We start from the raw sequence: 25,975 nt of genomic DNA, 5'->3' as shown, positions 1-25,975 counted from the left end.
GAGCTGGACCATATCCTTAGCCAAAGCGACAACTTAATGACGAAACGGCCAGCAATGGTGAGTGTTTCCGCATTTTCAGTTTGTGCTTCATGACACGAAGCCTTGAAAAAAAAAAGCACTGACTGAAGCAGCTTTACATCAGTCGACTGGGATCAGTACAGACGGTTCTCCTCCGTCCATCTATTTTTTACGAGACTTCACATCATAAAGAACTTGCGGAACCGCTCGATGTGGATGAGGCTTTCGTTTTCCATTGTCCATTTAATTTTCATTTGCCGACCTGACAATGTTGACTGTAAAAGATTTTGTTGGTTTTTGTTGTACACAATTTCCCAACTTCTTTGGAACTGGGGCCAAAAGGTGCACCAAAGCTATGTTTCATCTGTGCAACGCTTCGACAGAATGAGAAACGTGATTATTGTCCATCAGAACTTCATGGACCAGGAGAAAACCATCCATGGTAGTTTGCAGCGGCATTTGAGCTTCCGAGAACTGACAGCCCCATCCCCCGCAAAGGCCATAGGTCACACAGCAGGCTAGTAGCAGGGATTGCCCAAATCCCATGGCAAACTACACTTCAGGCAAACTGGCAAGACTGCTGGAAAGACAGTATGTACGTAGCCCAACAAGAAAACGCCATGTTCCATTTATACTGATGTGTCAAATCACATGAATTACGGTAAATTACCATATATTGTATTCCAACTGATTTCCAGAATTTAAAGTTTTCTGACCTGCCACTTTACTGAAGGGATTTTCATGCAGTAGGATTGCTCACTACCCACCTCTTTTTCAGAGATTCTGTTCGCTCTGTAATCTGAAAGAATGTGACAACAAACAGTTGTAAGGTTTACAGCAACCTTTACACATAATGTTAATTGAAAGTGTAGTGTGAGAAGGAAGCAAATAAAACAACAGAAGTACAGAGGGGTACAAGAGACATGCAACCTCTGAACAGTTAGCCAATGAAGACATTTGATCCCAACTCACCACACATTTACCATCTGTTGGTATTCTGCTCTTCGCCTCATCCTATACAGAGAAAAAGCGTGCTGAGATCCATGTCAGCATTCAACGATGTTGCACTATTCCTCCTTGGTTGGCAACAAATCGGGTGGCGCCGTTAGGTGTGTCTTGTATTTTGTAGCCACTTTGAATATTAGTTTGTTGTTGCACTTTTTGATTTATTTATAGCATTTATAGCTCCATTTCAATAATTCATAACACTCCTTGTCTGAGTTAAAGTGTACCCAAGGTGAACATTCTGCTTCAAGTCATCGCTCAGATATTTAATTTGATGTACGACTTTTTCTATAAATGCACAGACAATTAGGGTAGTAATAATGCTGAAACGTTAACAAATTCATTTGCAGGCACCACATTGGTTACCACTGCTCTAACAGCACCATGCTAACCCAAATTTTTCAGTTGTAGGGAATTAATACTTTCTTCAAACTGTATCCGAAACAAGGGAAAATTCCATTACAGATCCAGCTGTCATACGTTGGATGATGAATCAAGAAACAGTTCTATGTACGCCAATGGACAAACCAACATCTGGTTCCACCAAAGCACATGTTTTCATATACTTTGGGTCATTATAATGGTGAAATGTAAAATAAATTTTCCTTTAGCTTTTGTGCCACAATTTACATAATTGCTTTGGTCTTCATAATGAATCTGTGCTAAAATACTACTTTTGAACCCTCTTTATAGTGATATCGCGCGCAAAAAAAAAAGCTAATACGCTAACACCACCATGCCAAGCCAAACATTTGGTTATATCATTTTTATTGTCATCTTCTTCCTCTTTTCATTACATTTTCCTAAAACAGTCTCTCAAGCATAACAGAGATCTGTTACAGGTGTGTTATATGTGTTGATGTTAAATATGAGTTAGATAAGAGTTTCCATTCCAATTATGGACATTCCAACATCTGGTTTCACTAAGTAACCTATTTACAGGATTCTGTTTCATTTAGAAGCACATTAGGCCATTACGTCTGAACAAACTGCTTAGCAGATGTTTGAGCAATTAAAGATGCTGTCATGATCCTGTAGGATGACTTCATTAATCACCAGCAGTTTACTTTTCCATCTGAAACCCAGCCTATTCATTTGCCTCCACCATAGTGGAGATTTTGGTTTGTGTCTTTTGACTCATTCGAGTTACCTTGCTCAGTCCTTGGGTCCTAATCTGGTAAACTGGAGTGATTCCGTGCGCCGCTATATGTGGATGACATAGTATTTAATTATATGCTAAATATAATAATACTGTATCTACAAATCATGTCGTTGAAGGAATTAGAATCATATAAAACATTTTAATAGCACCTTGAATTATTCTCTAAATCAATTAATTAAATATATTATAACAGTATCATTTGATCTGTTTAAATAGCACTTTGTGCTGGCACATAACTGCTGGAGGGCAGGGAAGAGTAATATATATATATATATATATATATATATATATATATATATATATATATATATATATATATATATATATATATATATATGTAACATGGCAAAATATTTTAATAGCATCCTGACCACCCAGAAATGGGCAATTTAGCAAGGTTGGAGGTGGTCTAAATTTGAAACCAACATGATAATCCTTCTGGATTATTTTATCATACAAATTTGTATAGCTATGTAAATCTAGCATTAAAATTAAGCAAAGACAATCTGTATATATCAATATTCATTAAAATCAGAAATCAGACAGTTCACACGGTTGTGGTTGCAAGGCGTCTGCAAAGTATGCATACGCCACATGCCTCGTCATGTCCCGCGACAGAGGGATGAAGTGGTGCGAATGCACACCATTGTGTCATTCGTGGACCAGCACGTCTACTTGCGCAATATCAAACTTGACGTGCGCTTCCTACTCCCTGATTCCCAAAGCAAATGAAGGATAGCGTCAGGATTGATCGGGACCATGGCACATTGTGGCGCAAATGCCATTTACGCCCAATTCTACCTGACGTAAAGTCTAGCAATTTACCGAAAGGCGTGAAAACTCCCCCTGGCGCTGCGCCTGAACCCTAAAATAGGGCCCCTAGTGTGATCAGTAGAGGTCATCCTGACATTTCCAATGTTGTCTCATATATTTGGGTGGGACGTAATCAACTGTCCTGTCTGGCTGAAAAAAAATAGACATGTAACAGCTGGGTCTCAGAAGGTTACATGATTGTTTTGGGCTTTTTTGAAAGTGCTAAAATCAGGGCATTTATTGCAATCTTCATCACATAACATAATGAGAAAGTGAAAGGGACTTACGGGATAAAACTGAATGAGGAGTTTCTGTTGGAAGAAGCAGCATGAGTTACTGTCACAGTTAACATGAACATGGCGAGCAACACTTTAATAACAGCAGTAACAAATGGGGGTCCGAGGAGTTTGTGAAGGCGCTTCAGAGGGTATTTGAGATTTCAACATGGGTTCCATTGTTAATGACAATAAGAGTAATTTTTTCTTTTTGAATTAAGAGCAAACCAATTTGAACAAGAAGCTATTTACGGCAACATTGTTTCTGTGAGTCCTTTGCAAAAAGCTCTATCCCGTACCTTTATTTTGTTAAGTTCTAATCTAATTCAATGTTTTTTAATGCCTTGACAAGAACAGTACTTTTTCAAAGATCAGATTAAATTGAACATGAAGTGCCTCATTGCTGAAACATTGCTGAAAAAGTGACTCTTTTGCAAAAACTTTGTATGCCTTTTTTGTTTTATTTTATAAGGACAGATGTTAAAACAACGTATCGTCCGGAGTGGCTGAATAGAAGAGATGAGAGAAACCGCTACAAATGTACTTCATTACATTATTTCCAATGTACTAAAATATATTACGCATGACATGCATCATGAACTATCTTTCTTCTGTTGTAAAGAAACATAAACTACTGTCAAGTCATAGCAAAGCATATCTGAGTTCATTAAGTTTATATAATTTGCTTTCTTGATGTTAGATGTTTATCAACAAAGATAAATGCAGAATTATCATCATTACAAACTAACAGAAATGCATGTTTGAAGGAAAATTGAATTGCTTTTTCGTTGGAAGCCAATCGTATCATACCCCGATTTAATTGATTTATTTTTATTTGTTTAGGGAGGCGGCGTGTCTGATGTTCTCGTTATGTCTACGTCTAAGTTGAATAATTTGTGATTTTTCATTTGGTTTTGTTTGGTAAAGCAAACTACAATTCTTGGTCGACTGGATAACCTTCTTTGTTGTGTCTGCATATACAGCAAAGCAAAATAAATACATTTAGAATGAACCTCGAAAGTTCATCTATGATATCATTTGGGGATGTTCGATACGACTATTGAATTCCCGAGTGGTCAACGAGACCAAGTACTGACACCACTAGTACTTTTGTTACACAAAATTTCACCTCACACAAAATGACAAATCATTTTCAAAAAAGAACCTATTTGGTATATTCCAATTTAACAGTGTTCCTCAATTTTTCATGAATTGAATGGCAATTTTATATTCTTCTATTCCATAACTTCTAGTTTGTGATCAGAAAACCGTCCCAAGAGAGCGGCTGATAATTGTATCGCCTGCCATTGTGAATATGGTACCTTGAAATAAGGCCAGGCATCCATACTTGATATCAGTACTCGCCCAGCCCTATTAATAAATGACAAAAATGAAAGTGAAGGACATTTTTGCTATTGATTAGATTTAGTTACTTTTTAAAAAATATTCAGTAAGATGTAAGAATTTCATTGTGTAGTATTACTATGAATATGACATTAAAACTCTTGAATCTTGAATTTTTTTTTTTGTATTTTGTTATTTTGTTGATGAAAATATATTTTTTATCCATAGTTTTAATTGTTGTCTTTGTTTTAGGTGAGTGGTTTTTAATAACCTCGATCCGCGGCGCAGACTTTTTACTCCTCTTCACATACCTTGAATGTTGGGCTCATGGCTCCGTAGCAATTTAATGTCTCATCTTCCTCATTGTTATAAACAGGAGGGGCAGACCGCCTGTTTTTATCTTCATCAGTCCTGCATCCTTCTCCTCTTGACCTCTACAACAAACCCAACATATAAAAACTGATGAAAATGAGATATTACTGTTCATTAGTGTTGAATCATAGCTTCAGTCAATTGACATGATTTGCTCTCTTGTGACTGACATACTGCTGTTATACTGCTGTTATTTTCACATCTCATTGACTTGGGTTTTAGGGGAAAAATCCCTTGTGTCCACCTTCCTTTCACCATTCCTACATCCATATCTTTTAAATACAGCCTCAAAACGTGTTGATGTTTTACAATGCGGTTACAAACTTTGTGTTAAAGTCTAATGAAAAGTTTTCATTCATTGGAACTTTTGCCAAGTCACATTTGCCACTTATTCTATTCAGCTCTAGACCAGCTTTTTATTGTAAATTATTGTTTTCAAGAAAAAAATAAATCAAGCAATCTAGTAAACCCACATCGAGCTGGATAACAAAAATCGGATCATGTCCCTCATGAGGAGTAAATTGTATACCCCGCATTCACAGTGAGAACTCTTGAGTTAAGAAAAAAAACATTTCAAACTAACTCATTAGCTAATTGGCAAGCATTGGTATACTGTAGATACAAAATCTTTTGGTGAACCTGTAAGGACCATTTATGGGGTATCTGCCAGACAAGTGATTGTTATGCTGTGAATATCTGTTAAAATTCAGTGCATATAGGCCCTCTCCACACCAAGCTGACGTCAGGGGTTGGTACAAGTCGCGTCAGAGCCCATCACGGGGCGTCGGTAACGGCTTTTGGGCAGATTCAACGTGTAGAATTAGGTTGGGCCCCCTGAACCATTGACTTCCGAGTGAACTTTTAAGCTAGCAAATCAGTGCACTCGACAAGACAAGGGCTAGAGTAAAGGTAGAAGGCACGCAAGCGTTTGTTGTTTGTACTTTATTTATATGTTGTGAGTATAGACACGACATGCCCACTTGGACGAAGGAAAATGAAGATACTTATGTCTAGATGCAGAAACGTGTTTATGATAGCACAAAGTTTAATAATTAAAAATAAATGTCCATATGGATGCAGTGATACAAACATCTTTAACAGGTGCTTTAAGAGGGGGAAGGGTCTTCTGGGTTGAGAAGAAGAATAATGACTCCTGCCACTTGATGGTGTGGAACAGTATTACTCCAAACACATGCGCAGAAAGTGCCTCGCGCACATCGTGTCCTGCATCAATTTTCAGATCTGCCGACGTAATGAGCTAACGCACGGGCCATGACTGCTAGCTGCCGGGTTGGTGTGTAGAGTGCCAAGGGGTCTCTCGGTCTCGCACATTAGGTGGTATATAAAAACTGACCTCTTTTGTCAGCTTGTGGTTTCCCTCAAACTCTGCAAGTCTTTCCTTCATATCTTCATGTGCAAAGTCAAGATCCTCTTCCTCCTGATCAACTTCATATGTTGATCTGTTAGTGCAATGTCCTGACCTCCACTCTTTATGCACCCCTTCATCTTCTTGCTTAACATTGCACCCCACTTTACTGTTAAGGAAAAACAAAATACCTGCGATAGAGTTTGTGGCAAGTTATGAAGACTTATTAACATTACTGTCTTAGACCCGAGTATGTAGGGCGATATCTGATTACCATCCATTCATCCATCCATCTAGCCATCCGTCATCCATCCATCCATCCATCCATCCATTTTTTACTGCTCAATCGGCTTTGCGAGGGACGCTCAGAGCCTCTACTTGCTAGGCTCTTTGTCCAGCTCCTCCAGGGGGATCCCCAGATGTTTTCAGTCCGGCCGAGAGCCATAGTCTCTCTAATGTGTCCGGGATCCTCCGGTGGCCTCCTATCGGCGGGACATGCGCGGAACATATCTCAAGGGAGGTGTCCAGGAGGCATCCTGATTACATGCCTGAGCCACCACAACTGGTTCCTCTCAACACGGAGCAGCGGTGGCTTGATACTGAGCCCCTCCTGAAAGATCAACATTCTCATCCTATCTCTGACAGCACCAACACCCTGCAAGGCGTTTCATCCAGGATTTCGTCCTTTCGGTCGTGACCATATGTGAGGGTAGGAACACAGATCGACCTGTAAATCGAGAGCTTGGCCATTGGGCCCAGCTAATGCTTCACCACGATCACAGCAGACACTTCACCGGTGTCAGCTTGTAGATCTTGTAGATCGTCAGGACCTCATCCCTGACCCAGAGAGGGCACTCCGCCCTTTTCCGACTGAGGACCATGTTCCGAGATTTGGAAGTGCTGATCTTAATCTCGGCAGCTTCACACTCGGCTGTGCACGACTCCGATGAGAATTGGAGATCACAGCCTGAAGAAACCAAAAGCACCACATCATCTGCAATGCTAAGACTACCAAACCGGACTTTGGAACGCCTGTGCATGCCACCGATCAACTATTGGGTTTCCTTGAACATGCAAATTGTTAAAGAGTTGTTCGAAAAAGTTGGTGTCATTTCGTTTCAATAATGGCAAACTTTACAAGCTTTAAATAAAAAGGCCTTTTGACAGAAGTCAAGAAGGACCTTGGCAGAACTGTATTCTGCAAACAAACAAAATCCATTTACGAGCAAAAGCAAAACAATACGGTCAGCCAAACAGCGCAAGGTCTACCTAAATACTGAAGCTAAAACAGATATTGAGTGTGGAGCAAAATGTAACCTCATCCTTCCATCCATAAAGTGGGTCATTGTGTTTGCTGGCAGGTTGCTGGACTCCTGTTGTCTTCTATCATTTAACAGAAGCCCGTTGGAACAGAACGGTGGCTTTACTTCTTTTTCCTAGATTGGAAAAAAAAAAAGACAAAGGCAGGAGCAATGTGTCAGGGTTGAACTGAATTGAGCTTGAATATTATACGGACAGCATTGTAATGTAATTAAAGTTTTTAATACATAATATGATACAATGTACAGAGTGATTGAAAAGTAACCCTATTTTAAAATGCGTGTCATTTGTTGATGGTCTAATATGTTTCCCATTTTTTTGTGTATGTTAGAAAATGTTCCATGATGTATGGCAATTAAATCAACGACAATCAAGATTTGTTTTTTGAATCTCGTTCCTACAGGATATGTGGCTTATACACAAAGAAGCTGGGCATGTTCCTGTATCCTGTAGGGCAGCGCTTCTCAATTATTTTATAGCAAAGACCACCCCCAGGAAAGAGAAAACATTTCGTAACAACCAACCAGAAAGTAGGCAACCAGATCAGAGTGCACCCTGTCTACTACCCAGACAACGGGGATAGACTCCAGCACCCCTGCGACCTTTTTGAGGATAAGCAGTTCTGATAATGGAAGGATGGATGGATTTCAACATTAGAATGAATTATTAAGTACTTCCCATCAGTGTTACTTTGCAATCACACTGTATAGGGTAAGTAGGGCGACATACCCCTTCTTGAGAACTTCTTGTAGATTGACGGGTGTGACTTTCTTGTTTAGGCTTCCATTCCTCTTTTTCTTCATCATCCTGTTGTTTCTCGTCATTTCTGCCAGCTTTCCACTGCAATGATGAAGGTTCTCGTGCCTTGACCACGAAGTGCTCAAAATCATTCCGGTTCTCCAACCTATCTCTCCAGTCACTGAACCCCTCATCCTCCTCTTGGACAAAGAAACAACTTGGTTTCGGCTTCACTTCTTCATCTGACCTGTAGAAAGGAGAAAAAAAATCAGTGAAATTTAATTTACACTTAATTTGATTCTTTTTAATTTGGTCTGGAGTCACAACATCTTTACATTCAGTCACAAGCTAAAAGAGTAAATGTTTGAATATCTATTTTTGTGCATGTCTTCCATAATAACAAAGTGTGAAGCCTGCACCAACTGATCAAGCTAAATTTTGATGCAAATTTTGACATTTTGATGCAATTCTTGACAGTGAAATTTCACCCTAGAAAAACACCAACAGTGTTCACTTTATTGCAGCTCTTTCCGAGAATGATTAGGTCATCATTTAGCCAAGCTGAGGGATTTTTCAAAGGTCCCATCTGAGTGTTAACTGTGTCAACCAAATCAAACTGTGTCTTCATTGAATTACTAACATTTTCTGATCTCCACCAAAGAGTACCAAATCAAAAGCACATGCATACCATTTTGAATCCGAAATCATTCAGTGAAGGTTTGTAATAAAAACATTAAATATCATCTAAAATTCGTAGCACACAAACATCAACTGAAACAGACAGGCCATTGTCTTGTGCCATCAAGGCCATTAAGTCCTACTTGGAAGGCCTTATTAACATACAAAGCGCTGCGTGGCTTTGAATGAGAGCAGTCAGTCGATGAGGCACACGTTGTTTTGTCTCTCTGTGAAATCTGGCCTACGACTGTGTGAAAGTTGTACTTTCCTCGTAAGAATGTTGTCATTTATGATAATATGCCCAAAATGACTTTGTTGATCTAACAACTTGTGACTATGGCTAACATGCAAGCCAATGTTATTTCTTACAGGTGACTTCAGCAGGTTATATGGTGCTGCCTTGTATGCATTTAGCTCCTTAGCATTTTTGTTTGTGCCAGGTATTTCCCTTTGGTATATGTAAGCATGTGCAAAAGCTTTGTATTGATAAGAACTCATTTGCATTTAATTTGCACTTTGTATTAAAATGAATAGCATTTGTAATTCAGTTACACGTTTCATTTAGTTTATATTCAGTAATTTGTGGACATTTTTGTTGATTTTGAGGCAGCAGCCTCAAAAGTCTTTTCGAGACTCAAGTAAGCCGAAGGCTCCTATTAATTAGTTTGTCGTTAAGGGTGAGCTCATACTTTATACAACGATGTGAATACTAAAGTCACCAACAGTCAGAATTTCACAATCCAAAATAACTCGGGATAAAATGTTTCCAAACTCAGAGACACTACAAAATCATTATTGTACTGAGTACAATGAACAGAAGAACTCTAATTAGAGTGCCTTACACTCCTGAAAAAGTTGCTTTATTTTGCTGTCTCTCCCTGGTTCTCCTTCGGCGCTCTCGCTCCACCTCCTCTGCATCCTCAAGGCTCCGCTGGACCGTTACCCTGCAGCCAGCAAGATACAAAAGCAACATGAACCGTTTTGTTTTTTAAATTGAACTCTCGAGAACATTCACGCAACAAAAACACATTTTTCCAACATGAAAACAAACGTTGTAGTCCACTTGTTATCCTTGCAACATCTAATACATTTGCCATATTTCAGACCAAACATCTATTGTAGAGAAGATGAAGATTTATTTAGAAGATGTAAAACGACAGTGCCTACACCTCTTGAACGTTCCCTCCAGAGACAAAATCATCACATCAGCAAACAGCCTTGTGTGGACTGCAAATTACTTATTGACTCAATCCGTTTCACAAACTAATGAGAGATGTCAAAAGAACAAACTAATAGATGAAGTTCAGTGGTAGCTGGTTGCACAATGGAAGCTATGAGACCATGGATACAAATGAGTAACACTTTAAAGGCATTTAATTCAGCCCATGGCTCACTCATCAGTGTCAAGGCACTACTCTTCCCAAGAGGAAGTAGCCGGCTCACGCTGCCTCATGCAACATCAACAAGGACCCTTCTCACACCACTAACTACCTCACAGGTGTAGAACTCCAGTCTTTGAGGGCCGGTATCAACCTGTTCCAACAGCTACCGTATCTGAACTCATTCAATCCCAAGCATATATTTAAAAAAAAAAAGTAAAATGTCCGAGCAATCAATCACTAAAGAAATGGATTACTTTATGTACTTCACTGCTATTCAATTGCAGTGATATTTTAAAACCTAAAATCATTGTTTGAATTCGGTACCTTAGGACAAAAATGAATCAATCACTAACTCTAGAGAAATTGAATACTGCAGTACATACACTCAAACTAATCAATTGCTTTAGAGTAATACTACTCAATGTACTTCAGTACTAAAGTTAGATTACTTTTGTAATTACCGCAAGTAATCTATTACTTAATTTATATATATATATATATATATATATATATATATATATATAGCGTTTGGTGCTTTCTGAACTGTGGAATTGACCATGGTGGAGATCTAACAAGTCCCACGTAAAGTTGGTGGACCGCAGTGCAACGACACAGCCATGACGCAGCGCAGCTCAGCAGATACGCAGATGTGGAATCGGTCTCATTCATTAACATGCAGTGCAGCTGCGTAAAATAATCCACTGCTATTGTTTTCTCCCCAGCCTTTCATCAAGATAAGCATGCACGTCCAACATCTTTTCTGTCGATATTAGTTTATTTACTGAAGCTGCCAGGACTGGCTATCGAGGATGCGTATCATTCTGATGATGGTGTGAATGAGATTGATTGTGTTGTCACTTTACGGTGACGTAGTATGCTGACCAGCTGCTGCTGGCCTTAGACTAGGCTAAAGACTCGTGGTGACCAAGCCTTTGCAGCAGCCTTGCCAAGGCTCTGGAACAGTCTGCCACTGTCCATTAGATCTGCCCAGACCCTTGTTGCTTTTAAATCACTTTTAAAAACTTACTTATTCTCACTTGCTTTTAATTTGCCTTGATAGCTGACATCCCTGTAGTGCTGTCTTACTTGTGTCCTAATCTGTCTGCGGGTTTTATCATGTGTTATGTTTCTATTTGCACTTTATTTTATTTTGACTATGGTCTTTTTAAATGTGTTTATAAATAAAATTGACTTGAGGTAGGTAGGTAAGCTAGATAGATAGAGATAGCTAGAAATAGAGATAGCTAGAGATAAAGATAGAGATAGATAGTTTTTTTTGTAACTGTTATATAAATAAATGAAATGCATGAAATCATTGATGAAGTATTCCCGACGTGCTGACTTAATCATCTCCCACTGATGTGGTCCCTAGTGAGTCGAGTGAGTCAAACATTCTGTGGTCATTATTGCGTGGGAGGTGACCTAGATATGATCAAATTTAACAGAGCTGCAAGTGGCGACCATATTTATAATAAGCATGAGTTCACTGCAAGTTAATTTAATGTTATTGTGTCAGAGGAAAGACAGCAGGAATCAGTTCAGCTTGTGATTGGGCTGTCTGGTCCCCAGTATTGTTTAAGAAAGTATTGTTTAGGAAAGAAAGAAAGAAAGAAAGAAGATACGTTGTTCCAATATTTAAACAACGCATCGCAAAAATTGCGTTAAATGGAGGCACATAATTATGTTGATAATAACAGCAAATATATGCAATACGTAGGAAGTTAATGGTATTCTTAATTTCTAGTTTTGTGATCTTCGTGACACCCTCCTTGTTCTTGGCTAAATCATCACGTGTCGTTTACGTTAGGTAATCCCTTACTTTGGCCAGTACAAAAAGTACAGGCTGTGAAACACAAATGCAAAGTGACTCGGTTGGGGCAGTGGTTCTCAAAGTGGGGCCCTGGACCCGCAGGGAGTCCATGGCCTGACTGCAGGGGGTCCGTAAAAGAATTTGGGTTGTTAACTCATTCACTGTCAGTCCAGTAAAAATGGATCTTTGACGTCAATAGCCAGACATTCAATTCCAGGTACTTTTTTTTCCCAGGTTTTTGCCTTAAAAAAGCAACAGCTGGTACTAAATTATTTTAGTAAACATTTATTGTAGATAATTAACTTTTGTACATACCTGAAGTTGAACTTTATTCATTCAGTACCTTTTTTTTTACCCCCCCCCCAAAAAAAAAAAAATGAGTGAATGTATATTTTGTGCATTGTATTTTATATTAAACTGTGAAAGTGTTCATGGCCTCAATCAACTGAACCAGTTTAATATATTTTTTTAAATGTGATCATTTTGAAATCTGTCAAATAGACCCATATTGTATAATCCACGTCATCAAAGAGCTTGATTATTTAGTCAGTTTTTTTGTTTTGTTTTGTTTCCACAAACATGAGTGTCCTTTGGAAAATTTGCTTTCTGAAAGGGGTCCCTGACTCCAAAAAGTTTGAGAACGCCCGTGCTAGGAGTAATAATACTTTTGGTTTGCAAATATGGAATGGGCTGATTGATAGAATAAAGTGTTCTGCCTATGAGGCCTTATGAATCAGCCAAAAAGAGGCTGAAATAACTTTTTTTACTAGAAGAATGTTGCTACCGCTAGTTAAATTTTAAAAGGAGCAAAATGTCGACAAACACTATACAGGAGAAAATCATTTGTGTGATCGTGCGTCTTGTGGGGGTGGACGTTGAGCAGCTGAGCGGGGGAGTTCAGGGATCCCGCCAAATGATGTCATTGCCATAAGGGAAGTTGCAACTATAAAAGACACCATTGAGCCTAGAACAGAGTGAAGTCACACACATTTTCCACCAATAACTGAGCATACAAAAACCTCTCTGATAATGAAAAACATAGGGCCTCTTTTTTTTTCCAAGAGTGCAGGACAAAGGCAATAAAGGAGCAAGAAGTCTGCACTGAAGTGGTGCAATATTTGAAAACTGTTTAATGGGTATGTATGGAATTCCATCCCTGTATTTTGCAGTTTTTCTTGCCAACCAGTTTAAATATCACTGGTCCAAATTCGTGAGTGTGCAGAAAACTATTAGAGCTGACTTCGAGTGAGAGGGAGGTGTCACACTGAAACGATCAACAACCAGACAATTGCAGGACAATCATTCACACTTACACTGATGGACAACTTTAGAGTCTTCTAATAAATAGACTTGCATGTTATTGTTCTCTGGGAAAAAGATTGTTTCTTCAATCAAATGTGTCCCCGTGTAGAAATAAAATACATACACTTGACCTCAAAATTATTCATTCCCTTAGAAATTTCTTTTGCTTTTTTTCCATTTTGGTGACGAGGTTTTCATTCATGCAAGTTTCTTCATGAGTTATATGTGACAAACAAGTAAAAGCATCAAAACAAACAATTGAAGAAACGCAAAATCTAACAGCTATTTTATTGACGGAAAACCAAAACTGCTATGTTGAACATTGTTACGGGTTGGGCAATTCCAGCCCTTGAGGGCCAGTGTCCTGCAAGTTTTCCAGTTTTCTCTCCCCAAGACACCTGATTTAAACCATTAGCTTATCAACAAGCTCTGCTGGAGCTTGAAAATAATCCTCACCATTTGAATCAGGTGTGTTTGAGAGGGAAAACTGGACAACATACAGGACACCAGCCCTCAAGGACAAAAACTATGGCATTTGATTATTAAGACATTGTACGAGTACGATGTCTTAATCAAATGCCATAGCTTTTGTTTTGATTTTTCTAAACTACCCGCAGACCTATCCTCTGTGTCAACCGGCATTCTGCATTCCTCGTAGAATATTGGCCCATTGTTCACAAGCAAAGGCCTAAAGACGGGTCAAGTTTCTCATCTTCGAGTTTCACCATAAGTCTTTGATCGAATTCAGGTCAGGACTCTGACGTGACCATTTTAAGACATTCACGTAATTGTCCCTGTCCATTTTTTCCCTACCTTGGCAGGTTGTTTCTGATAATCGGCCTTCTGGACCATCCGCTTGTGGCTGAGCTAGAGTTTCTCAGCAGACTCCTTCGGGCTTTCGTGAAGGAGTCCAATGAAATCTTACTTCCTTTATAATTTCCTCAACCTTGACAAGGTTCCCTGTGCCACTGGAGGAGAAGTGTTCCCCATAAAACTATGTTGTCACTACCATGCCTGTTAGTAGGGATGGTGTTCTTTGGCTCCTAAGAATCTCCGTTTTTCTCCAAACTTACTAAGCATTCATAGGCCCAAATAACTAACTTGGCCTAACCAGACCACAGGATGGTTGACCAAAATCTAGAGTCATGCTGGAGGTGACCTCTGGCCAGCCAAGCCTCGCTATGTTTTCTTTTGAGCAGGGGCCAGGGGCCGAGGCCACTCAAGGCTAGACCTTGAGACAGTCGTTCCTGCCCTCTCAAGTGTTTGTATTAGGGCCATAGTTGGGGTCTGAGGCTTGATGTTAACCTCTCAGCATACTTTCCTGTCAGATTTAGTGACACTTTACAATTCTTGCCATGCCCACCGAGGTTTTTAACAGTGATGAACCTCATGTGGTTGTTTATGACTCTCTGGACGGTTGCCACAAGGATACCAAGCCATTTGGAAATGGTCTAATAACCCTCTCTCATGCTGTGGACAGTATGACTGGGAGACTTTTTTTTCCCATTTATAATCTTCTAAAAAATATATTTGTCGTTCTTTTTTTGAACATTAGTTTTAAAACATGCGTTTATTCACCTAGTGACATCTTGAAATAGCATTTACTGTAGCATCAAAATGTACACATTTGGGACATTTTTGTTGAGATATTGATAGGGGTATGAATTTTTGTGAAAATAACACAGAAAGCTATCAATAATATCACATTGAAAATAAAAATGTCTTGAATAATTGTTTTCATTCATTTGTTTGTTGGTCACATATGGAAATAGGAAAAAAAATGTTTGTCACAGACACAAAAAAATTCACAAGGGTATGAATCATTGAGGACAAGTGTACATACATACTTACGTACTACAAAGTGTATCCCTGCATCAAACTTTCAAGTCATCATTTCTTTGTTTACATGTACCAACACGTATGAAGCTCCTAACAAATTCACAGCAAAAGACTAGCTATTCGTTAAAACAAAGTTTTGTTCACAAAGTATGTACATCTAGATCCCTTACAATCATCTACAGTACCTTAAGAAAAAGATAGACCTCAAAATTTCAGTAACTTGATAGACTGCTGGTGAAGTGAAGGTAATGACATCATCTGATAATGACGCCTTTAAAAGCTGAGGAAGTTTGACCTCTCAACAGATGAAAATGACCAAAAATTGTTAAAGGATATTGTCTCAAATGCATTTAGCTGCAAAAAGAAAATAAATGATTTGATAATTCAACGTTGTCTCCCCCATTTAGTTTTACACAAGAGACGGAATTGAACCCACAATCTCCACAAGTGAATCAGACGTGCCGACCACTCTTCTACCATGCAATCTCGTTTCTGTAAATGTTATTTTTAATCACTACTTTTTCATGTTGCAATCTCTAAATGTTTGAGCAATTACAGAAGGAAGAAATATCGTTGAAGTAGTTCATTTTAAAAGAGGTCCCTTTGAGAACGAGCTAACCCTTCCTTGTGTTTATATTTTAAAAAAAAATACAGATACATGAACTATATTTTGTCCTGTTCTTGTATGCTTATTTTTCATAGCATTCGATGGCTCAGTATATCCACAAATAAAGTGCCTATCTTGGTGTTTTGCTTTTTATCACTGTGGAACAGCTACAATAACTATCAAATTAATTTTAAACCTTCATGGAAAAACCTAACATGACCCGCTCGTGTACCAATTCAGATTTCAATGTAGGGAAAAAAAAGATGCACTACCGTCAACAAATCAAATGACACAAGTATTAACCAAAAAATATTAAAAAGAAAGCAGATTAGTTTAAAATATTAAAGCACTATTATTAAGCACATTATTTAAATGTCACACAGATATTCTAACAAAAAAAAGGGTAGTTTTTTTTTCTCACTGGATGAGGTTTTGCAGGAGCTGTCTACTGGAGCTTCTTCTTCTGATGGACTCTGACATGGTGGATTGGCCCGATCCTTTTTTTTTGTCCTGATATAATTGTAAAAGCCGGATTAGTTCCTGGTACAGGATCAGGAATATTTTTTCCACAGTTGCTTCCTTCGTCCTCCAACTCTGCATCTGTAGCACATCATGGCCAGGCTTTTATGTTCAGCAACAGCTCACCCCTCCCTCCGTGAGGTTTTCATTGAAGTGTTAACCGAGCCCAACCTACCCAAACAAAAGGGGTCATATGACGCTCAAGAGAATCTGAAAGATGAGGGTTTTTTTCAAAGCAACTGTGATCACAATGAATGCACTGTCTACATTAAAATACTTTTGGAATTTGTTATAACTGTTATTCAAGTCACATCTATTTTTTTTTTTAATTGGCCACCATTGTTCACCCAATGTCATTCCTTGCACTTCTTCGATGGAGTTAAGGTATCGTGTGTGTGTGTGTGTGTGCGCGCTTGTGGAAGGGGGGTGAGTCTCGAAAATGAACAAAAAGTACACAAATTACATTAAGTCAATCATATAACTGAATTGAAAATGCTATTCATTTCAATACGAAACGTTGAATGCAAATGAGTACTTTAACGCAAAACTTGTGTGCTAATGTATACTGTACCAAAGGGAAATATCACAATAATGCTAATGAGCTATACAGTAGAACTCCTCTACAACAATCATTTGCAGCCAGAAAGTTTTCACTACAGGGGACTTTTCACTATAGCAAATCAATCTCTGATGTAAACATAAAAACTGTGCAATCTACAATCTGACTGAAGTAAAAACACAAAACCATCCAACAATGGGGGGGGAAAAAAAAAACAAACTCATTTTGCTGCAGGCCCATTTTCGCTGTTGTGAATTTCAGTGCAATATAAATGCAGAAAGAAAAAAAAAAAAACATTTCGTATTTTGCAAAGGGGATTTTTCCTTGTATGAGGAAGTAAGAAAGAGGGAATGGCTTCAATGCATGGATTCTCCCCCACACTGGGAGGTATTTTTGCACATGATGGTTTTCTTGTTGAGGCGTTTTACTATAAGGCATCAAGAGACAACATGCTGAAGATAAGAACATTAGCTAGAATGTCAGCCACAGTCACAAATTGTTGGATCAACAAAGAAACTAAATTGTGACATCATAAATGAGAACATTCATACAAAGAAAGTACAACTTACAGGCACTCGTGGGCTAGAGACATAACAAAATGTGTCACAGACGGTGACCGCTCTCAACTCAAACCACACCATCCTTCCTCACTACAAAATTGATAAACAGCAGCCAGAGGCGGCGCCAAAAAACAAAGATCAAGCCAAACAAAGTACAAACTAATGAACTGTTAAAGGATAAGCTAAATCCGTTCCAAAGCATCATTTTGGGTGCGTCCCATGTACCATCTGATCCACGGACTGGTGCCGGGCCCCGGACCGGCAGTTGGGGACCTCTGGCGTATGGAACAAATATGCAGGACATTGACTTGAAACAAAAGATTGCTGAAGCTCATAAACGACCTCACTTAGGGCTACTTCCCTGGTGATTATCTATGAAGTAAGATTGACATTTCAACCCCAGTACAACATGCGATCCACGTGACAAATTTAAAAACCTTTGCGGGGGAATGAATGTGTGAAAGAATAAAACACTAGTGTCTGCTTTGGAACCCTTATTCCAGTGTACAGTAGACGATACAAGCATTGAAATGTAGCCCTCTGTTCTTATTCTAGCCAGCAGCATGAAAGACAGAAGTGGAGTGTTTCTCCAGAACACACAGATGTGCATTAGGTCACCCAGGCATTTCCAGCCAGCACTGATTTACACTCAACCATAAGTTTTTTTGCTTGCTTGCTAGCCTCCCAAAATCTCAGAGGAACTACAAACACTCAAATTCATTCCACTCAATAGTTGCCACAGCAACACTTCCACAGCAACACAAATCTGACAGTTGGAACAACTCCGTCTGGAGCTGATAGCAGGCAGAGCTGCTCTCTCAACAACTGACTCACTACGCCCCAATATGTCAAATCTGCCACTTTGTTTGATCAAAACCTGACAACAAATACTTGGTTGAATAATATGTTGGTTATTATACTGTAATTGTTTGGTATACAGTATTAAGAAAAAAAAAAAAAAAAAAAAAAACTTAAGGATGTTGACGGTTCGGAGGTTTACTGCCGTACATAATTTCACTAAATTGAGCATTGCACATGCCGTTACGAAAAACGTACTGTCTGCAAGTGCATGAGCCTGTGAAAGCCCACAATGCATACAATTGTGGAAATTGAGGGTGCTTTTTTTTTGTTTGTTTTTATACTGCACAATAATTAATGCTGGTGTGATAAGAAAACCCTGATAGGGTTTATTAACCCTTGCACCCCCGATGGGACAATGCACCCCACAGCTTTTCAAAATAACTGCAGAATTCGCCTTGCGACCCCAACCGCGGAACGGATTAATCTCTTAACACGGGGGCCCACTGTATATTGATGTGCGCTATTTATGTGTGTTACTATAGATTACACTGATAACTATGTATTGTAGGCATTTGGTGATCATTTTTCACTTCTCTGGCACGTTTATAGTATTATTAAAAATAAATAATAAAAATCACTGGGCCTGTAACCTAATCAATGGGAGTGAGAATTTTTTAACATATAATATGCAATGTGTTTTTTGGGGGGAGGGGGGGCAATGTGCCCACCATGTGCGTTGGCCCATGGGTACAAGCGGGATACTACTTTTTTTTTTTTTTTTTAACAAATTAAGGGCACACTCATTTTTGGATGGGGCAGGGCTGGTTCTGAGGAGAAATGAGCAGTATTGCTCAAAAATGGAGCAATGGAGGGGGGATACTCCCAGAGTGTTGTTAGTAAGAAATCAGTTTTTTTTCTCATGAAGTCAGTTGTCCCAATCAGGGGTGAAGCAACATTACGCTAAACGCCCCACACACCTAGGGTTGCGTCCCTGTTCATGAAAAAGACCTTTCAATGAAATCAGAAGGAAACTTCAACTACCTACTTAATTGAACGAAACATGAAAAATTACAAATCTACATCTTACAACAGAGGAAACTTTTTTTTTTTGCTTCCGTTTATTCTTTCATTTGATGTGCAATCACAGTCCAAGAAGTTTAGCAATTATATCTGCAATCAAAAAAAATAAAAAATATTAATCGCATCTTAACTCAGAGATGTGTTGTAGTCACAATTTATTTTGACCAATCCAACACTTTGTAATACCGAATTGTGTGATCATATTCACCTGGACAGGACATGCTCCTCTGCAATTTCTTGAAAGATTCTGCCGTCAACATGCGGATCTCATCCTTCAGTCGGTGGTGGCCATCTAGAGTCAGGTGCCAAAAGCAAGACTTCCTTTTACCGTCCCTGCACATCTCGTTGCAGGTTTTGCGAAAGCTGCTGTTAAAGCACAGGTTGTGTCGGATTGTGTTCTTCCAGCCGTCAGGAGCTGTCTGAAAGAAAGGGAAGTGTTCTCTGGGGAAGGACAAAAATGATCATGATCAGGATGCAGCGTAACGATATTTATGTTCCAAAAGTCATCTAAATTAGTTTTATATCATGTTCATGTATCGTTGCGTGCGGTTACCAAAACATGTGGAGGAATTCAGCAATCAGGTTTGGGTGTGGCCCGCGAAATGAAACTCAGCTTTCCCAAAACTGGTTTCGTAAGATCATTTGTTCAGGTCACATAGGGTGGGATGGAACTGAATTTCTTTTAATGCCAAAATCCTCATTTTGTGAGATTACGTCTCTTTGGCACATGATTCGATAGGTGACTTGAGCAAGGCCGTTGTGTTGCTGTGACCTTGCTCGCACTGCATCTTCATCTATATGCACACTGGCACATATCATCTAGTAGGAATCAGTTAGGACCACAAGTTCACGAGTCGCATGAGTTAGGCAAACGTCCTCCATTTGAAGAGGCGGCCACGGCAGAATAGGAACCTATTTAACCAGTTCCCAGCAGAATAAATCTCCACCGCTGGGTATCCATCTTTCTGGCGTACGGCGAACAGTTTAACGGATATCATGCAGTCTCCTGGTATGTACCAGAGGTTGGCAGTTCTTCAGTACCAATATACTGTCTGTCAGTCCATTTTGCACATGGACGGCATAGTGACAAAAACATTTCCATCCATTATCTAAAGCCACTTATCCTCACATGGGTCGCAGGCTTGCTGGTGAGTATCCCAGCTGGCTTCGGGCAGTCGGCGGGGGGCACCCCGAACTGGTTGCCATCCAATCGCAAGGCACACAGAGACAAACGACCAGTCACGCACCCGATCACGCCTAATGGCATTTTAGTATGTCCAATATACCTGCCATGCATGTTTTTGGAAGGTGGGAGGAAGCAGGAGCACCCTGAGAGAACATGCTAACTCCACAAAAACACTTTGAAAGATGGAAAAAAAAAAAAGGGAAAAAAAACGAAGGATTAAGACCGGCAAAACAGTCCAATTTCGTTGTTTTTTTTTTTTTTTTTCTCCAGATATTCACATAGATTTTTTGGTAGAGTGGCGGAGATTTGTTTGTTTGTTTGTTTGTTTGTTTTTGGGGGGGTGCTCATGACCTGCGCGACGAACCGAATACTAAAATTTGGCTTAAAAATTTATTATAATTATAAGCATTAAAGATGATAAAAAAAAAAAAAAAAAAAAAAAAAAAAAAACGGGCATTGGCTCTCTGGAAACATTTTCAATTTCAAAACGTCATTTTGTATATCTTGCCGTTGGCTCAGTGTGACTTTAATATTGGTTTGCCAAAAATAAATGACAAATATGCAAAAAATACAGTATTCTGGAAGGGGGCAAACACTTTGTCACAGCACTGTGTATTTGCAATCTGTCAATTGATCCCATGATGATATAAAAACTGATGTTTGCACCCGCTTCATCACATGTATTTACTGACCTGGTGAAATTGTAAATTTGTTGCACTTTGAGGCTCCCGTTGTGGCTGCTTTTAAGTGCCAGAGCAATGAGGATGCAATAATTTACCGGTGGACGAGGCCAACATCCTGGCTTCAAGGTCTTGTTGTCCTGGAAACAAACCAGTTATCTCGTTTTGTAACGTCTCACGCAGCAGTGTTGGGATCATGTCTCCTTACCCATATTTTAGGAGTTCTCCCCTTACGTCTGCGGTGAGTTAACTGGCAAAAGGAGCCTCCGTCCTTTATGGCACATAAAAGTAAAACATCAAAATGCATCACTTTGAATCAGTAGTTTATGATCTATTTCATCACTTGTTGAGTGACGGCATCCCTTAACAACCATATTCATTGAAATGTTTGTATTGTACAGGGTAAGTGTGCCAAACAGCTCATGGACTCAAAACTCTACAAATTGTTCTATGTACATATGGTACACCATAAATGTGTCTGTGACAGTTGAAGCCAGAGGTTTGAATACATTGTGCAAAATGAGTTTCATTTTTTTGAACCAATTGGTAGCATGCTTAGAGTTATTGTTCATTTGGAAGACCTTTTTCCACCAACGTTTTAGCTTTGACGTCTGATGTCTTGAGATGTTGCCTGAATATTTCCAATGCTGTCTATTTGATGAAGAGCTCCTGTTCCCAGTGGAGCAAAACAGCCCCACAGCATGATGCTGCCACCTTCATACTTCATAGTTGGTATGATATTCTCATAATTCTCAAAATGTTCATCTATGGTATCCTTCCTAAACAGTATGATGCTGGACGGTTGCATAACATTTATATTTGCATATAATTGTTGGAGCAGATGAACGTGGAAGCTTCAACCATCCAGACTTGTGTTCTTAAATTTCCTGGCCAATTACTTTTGATTTTTTCATTATTTTCATCTAAGAGGAAATGTGTTGGGGACGGGGCCTTAAATGCATCCCCACATGTGCCATCAAGTAACTCACAGGTTGTCAGTTAATCTATCAAGATTTTCCATAGCAAGGACCTCATCATCTGGGCTTCACCATGCTCTTTAAATCATAGTAGTTTCTGCAGATGCAAACTTTTGAACTTGAAGAAAATACAAGCAAAATAAAATTCACTTAGAAGTCCTCTCTGTTTTGTGGTATTTAACAAATACTTTTGGTGATGTTGACTGGCCTGAAACTGTACATGTTTGGCCTAATTTGACTTCAGAGTAAGACTAAAAAAATAATGTCTCATTTTACAAAATCGCCTGGCTCCACTGTATATACTGTACCAAGAAATCAGGAGATGAGAGAACTTGCGGTCTTTCTTCCTGGGCTGAGAACATGTGTCGTTTTGTGACTTGTGAACATGTAGTCAGTGGATTTTGAGTTTCAGCACGTTCTTGGAGAATCGGCTGGCCTGCTACAGGTTCTTCATAGATGATCGGACAGGCAATGTTAGGATTGACGAGAAGCCACAGGTTTGGCTTCACGAAGGTGTCTGGCAAAAGAAAGTGGGCAGCAGCCGAAGGAAATTTCATGAGGTTTTTGTCTGATGATAATATATAATTAGTTACGGAATTTACACTTTACATCAGTAGCTGAAAACACTACAACAGGTTCACCATTTATAAGGGCCATGAAGGTCAATGCATCGACAGCTACAGATCAAATATTCAATCTTACTGGGCTTTGTTGAAGTGCACCAAAACATCAGTGGGGAGTGAGGAGAACAATAAGCTATAATGGGCGCAGTTAAAAATCAAATTGTCCACCCCCAGTTTTAGTTATATATATATATATATATATATATATATATATATATATATACACACACACACACACACACACACACACAGTATTATATTTTTTTTTTAGTATGACTATTTTAAACCAAATATTATTAATTTTGCGTTCTTGTGGACTCATTCTTGTGAGACATCTCATCTCATGGAACTTGTCTCATTCAGTCCATAAAGTGCACTTTTTTCTGCCGAGCCAAAACTTTACAAATATGTACCTGTATAGATAGTGTAAAAAAAAAAAAAAAAAAAAAAAAAAAAATACAATTTTTTTTTTTTTCCTTGTGTCAATGTTAAAAGGATACATTTCTAGGTATACTTATACAATTTTTATAGATAATCTTATTTATGGTCAGCGTGGCAAAAGGGCTTTGCCAAAAATAATTGAGAAGCACTGCATTCATGTGACGCATCCACATCATATAGTATGCAGTAATTGGAGGTGCATTTCTGTAGTCTTGATGCCTTTTTGCGTTTTAAGGAAAACGCTTCACTCACCTGATGTTTTGTCATACCAAGTGAACTCATCTTTTCTTCTGGAGACTCTTGCAGAAGGCCTCTGTGTCACGTATTGATCGCCAAGTCTCTCATCTTGAAGTTTAAACAAAAACAATACATAAAACAAAAACAACAGCTGTCAAGATTGCACATTGAATTTTTTGGCGACACTTTCTTTTTTTATGCTTATTGTGGAAGTTAATCTTTTCCAGTTATGTGATAACCCATCATAAATAAATAAACAAGTAAAGGGGCGTCATACTTTAATCCATAGTTTATCGCTGAGTGGAATTGTGATTAACACTAAAGAACAAATTTATGATCAGTTTGTTTGTTCTTTGCTTTGACTTTGAGGGAACAACGCAGAAAAAAGAAAACATGAGCATTAATTTAAGAATATTGAAGTGACCTGTCAGAATATTCAGGCTTCAATCAATTTAAAGTACCGTATATTCCGCACTATAAGGTGCACGGATAATAAGGTGCACCCTCAATTAATGACATATTTTAAAACTTTTTCCAATCACAATATAGCAGTGCTTCTCAAATAGTGGGGCGGGCGCGAGGTGATGCCAGGGGAGTGCGGATGATCCCAGGAAAAAGGCTTTGTTTTTGTCATGTGGAATGTAATTGCAATAAAGTAATAATTTTCATTATTTTCTTTTAGTTTCAGGCACTTTGGTGAGCTTGCTTCTTTTTTTTATGTTTTAGACTAAGCTATAACCCGTATAAATGGGATAAAAATAATTAACAGTTGTTGAAAGTTGACTTATTGCATTTTTCTGTTAATGTTAAAAAAAGATACATGTGTAAGTATACTTATACAATTTTCATCAATAATCATCTTATTTATATTCAGTGCATCGACTGAGAGGGAGTGTGAAAAGTTTTCTCTTTTCTAGGGGGGGGCTGGCAAAATATAGTTGAGAAACACTGAAATATAGGAATACTCAAAGTAACAACAACAATAACTCAAATAATAACTCTAAACTCTCAATAGCACAATAACTCAGTGTCAATATGAGCAACCTTGTTCAACTGTAAACACACAAAAGAAACAGGTAAAGCTTACTTGATCAGTTCATTCCCCATCTACGAATCTCAGTATTGAGCCATATATAAGGTGCACCATCGGTTTAAAAAAAAAAAAAAAAATTAAGGCTTTTAGGTGCGCCTTATAGTGCGGAAAATACGGTAGTCAATTGGTGCTACATTGATTGAATGCTTTTTCAATTTTTAATGGATTGCAGCCTCAATGGGGGGCGTTACACCAAATGAATATTTTTTTTTACTCGACCGAAGCATGAACGTTGGCCGTGATGAGCTATTTCAATCTTTTCAAGTCATCCTCTTGAATCCTCTGAACGGCAAGAATGTCAGCACCAATCAAAACGACGCACACACTCACTCAATATTCACCATGGCAAAACTGGTCAGTTGTGGTTAGCAGTTTCAGCTCCTTGTCCATGTCCCAGTCTGTCAAACCTACAGCGCAGTGCAACTCAAAGATCGGCGATCGGGTTTGAAGCTTTAAAGTCATGTCTAGACCCTGAAAAAAAGGATTCCTTCTGCTTTTAGCCTCACTGGTTCAGACAAACCTGGAGGCTAATAAATGGTGCTGCAGCTGGGACTCATTACACTTAATTAAACAGAGAAAGCCCCCTGAAACACTTTTATATCTTTTGCCCCACAGCTTTGTACTGAATGATTTAACAAGGAATTTGGAACACTGAAAAAAGTCAATTGTTGAAACAAAGGTCAAAACAGTGAAACTGATGCATGTTTTAAAGTAAAAAAAAAAAAGGCTGTAAATTAAATGAACTTTGTGGCCAAAACAGACATATCACAGTATTCTGATTAATACTGCCTTCATGATGAATTAAGCAGCAACATCTACGTTTTTATCCATGTTTCCACTTACTGCCAACTGAAAATGACACTGAATGACAACTCAATGAAATAGTGTTCAGTTAACGGCCAATTATGGTTCAGCTTGCGAATGTTACGACCAAACTCAAAACAGGTGGGCCAAATTTGAAACAATGCCTCAAACATAAATCTTTTTCATTTAGGTTTTTCAGTAACTAAAGTAAATTTATGGTGATTTTGAAAAATAATGTGAAGTACACAGCTTTTTCCGGGCGGTTACCATGTTCTTGTACTTCCTGAGATGTGTTTGTGATTGTTAATGATTGGCTGTCTTTGCCTGCCCTGTGATTGGCTGGCAATCATTTCAAGGTGTACCCCACTTACTGCTCGAAGACAG

General features: G+C 38.7%; 2 protein-coding genes across 4 annotated transcripts in view; both read right to left on the bottom strand.

Moving 5' to 3' along the window:
• Nucleotides 1-16,629, bottom strand: part of LOC148425042 (uncharacterized) — a 33,452-nt gene extending 16,823 nt beyond the window's left edge. For 2 of the 3 annotated variants that reach the window (XM_088414151.1, XM_088414153.1), the window contains exons 1-9: nucleotides 16,453-16,629; nucleotides 9,934-10,035; nucleotides 8,405-8,660; nucleotides 7,673-7,791; nucleotides 6,344-6,524; nucleotides 4,929-5,051; nucleotides 3,286-3,309; nucleotides 991-1,032; nucleotides 786-817 (exon numbers count right to left, since the gene is read on the bottom strand). In XM_088414151.1, the coding sequence (XP_088270277.1) occupies nucleotides 786-817; nucleotides 991-1,032; nucleotides 3,286-3,309; nucleotides 4,929-5,051; nucleotides 6,344-6,524; nucleotides 7,673-7,791; nucleotides 8,405-8,660; nucleotides 9,934-10,035; nucleotides 16,453-16,511 (938 nt within the window). In that variant the 5' untranslated portion in view covers nucleotides 16,512-16,629. The remainder of the gene's footprint in view (nucleotides 1-785; nucleotides 818-990; nucleotides 1,033-3,285; nucleotides 3,310-4,928; nucleotides 5,052-6,343; nucleotides 6,525-7,672; nucleotides 7,792-8,404; nucleotides 8,661-9,933; nucleotides 10,036-16,452) is intronic. The other variant, XM_088414152.1, reaches the window with a different exon arrangement.
• A 2,982-nt stretch (nucleotides 16,630-19,611) lies between these two features.
• foxr1 (forkhead box R1) lies at nucleotides 19,612-25,249 on the bottom strand. The gene is made up of 7 exons (XM_088414155.1): nucleotides 25,129-25,249; nucleotides 23,710-23,802; nucleotides 22,726-22,910; nucleotides 21,625-21,687; nucleotides 21,429-21,556; nucleotides 19,759-19,991; nucleotides 19,612-19,640 (listed from the first exon to the last, which is right to left on the bottom strand). The coding sequence occupies exons 1-7, from the start codon at nucleotides 25,247-25,249 to the stop codon at nucleotides 19,612-19,614; spliced, it is 852 nt and encodes a 283-aa protein (XP_088270281.1).
• Between the last annotated feature and the right edge of the window lie 726 nt (nucleotides 25,250-25,975).

This window comes from Hippichthys cyanospilos, chromosome 4 (assembly GCF_059441005.1).
Source record: "Hippichthys cyanospilos isolate Australia breed blue-spotted pipefish chromosome 4, RoL_Hcya_1.0, whole genome shotgun sequence".
Classification (NCBI taxonomy): domain Eukaryota; kingdom Metazoa; phylum Chordata; class Actinopteri; order Syngnathiformes; family Syngnathidae; genus Hippichthys; species Hippichthys cyanospilos.
Note: the sequence above shows the minus strand (reverse complement) of the source record. Positions and strands in the feature narration are given on the sequence as shown.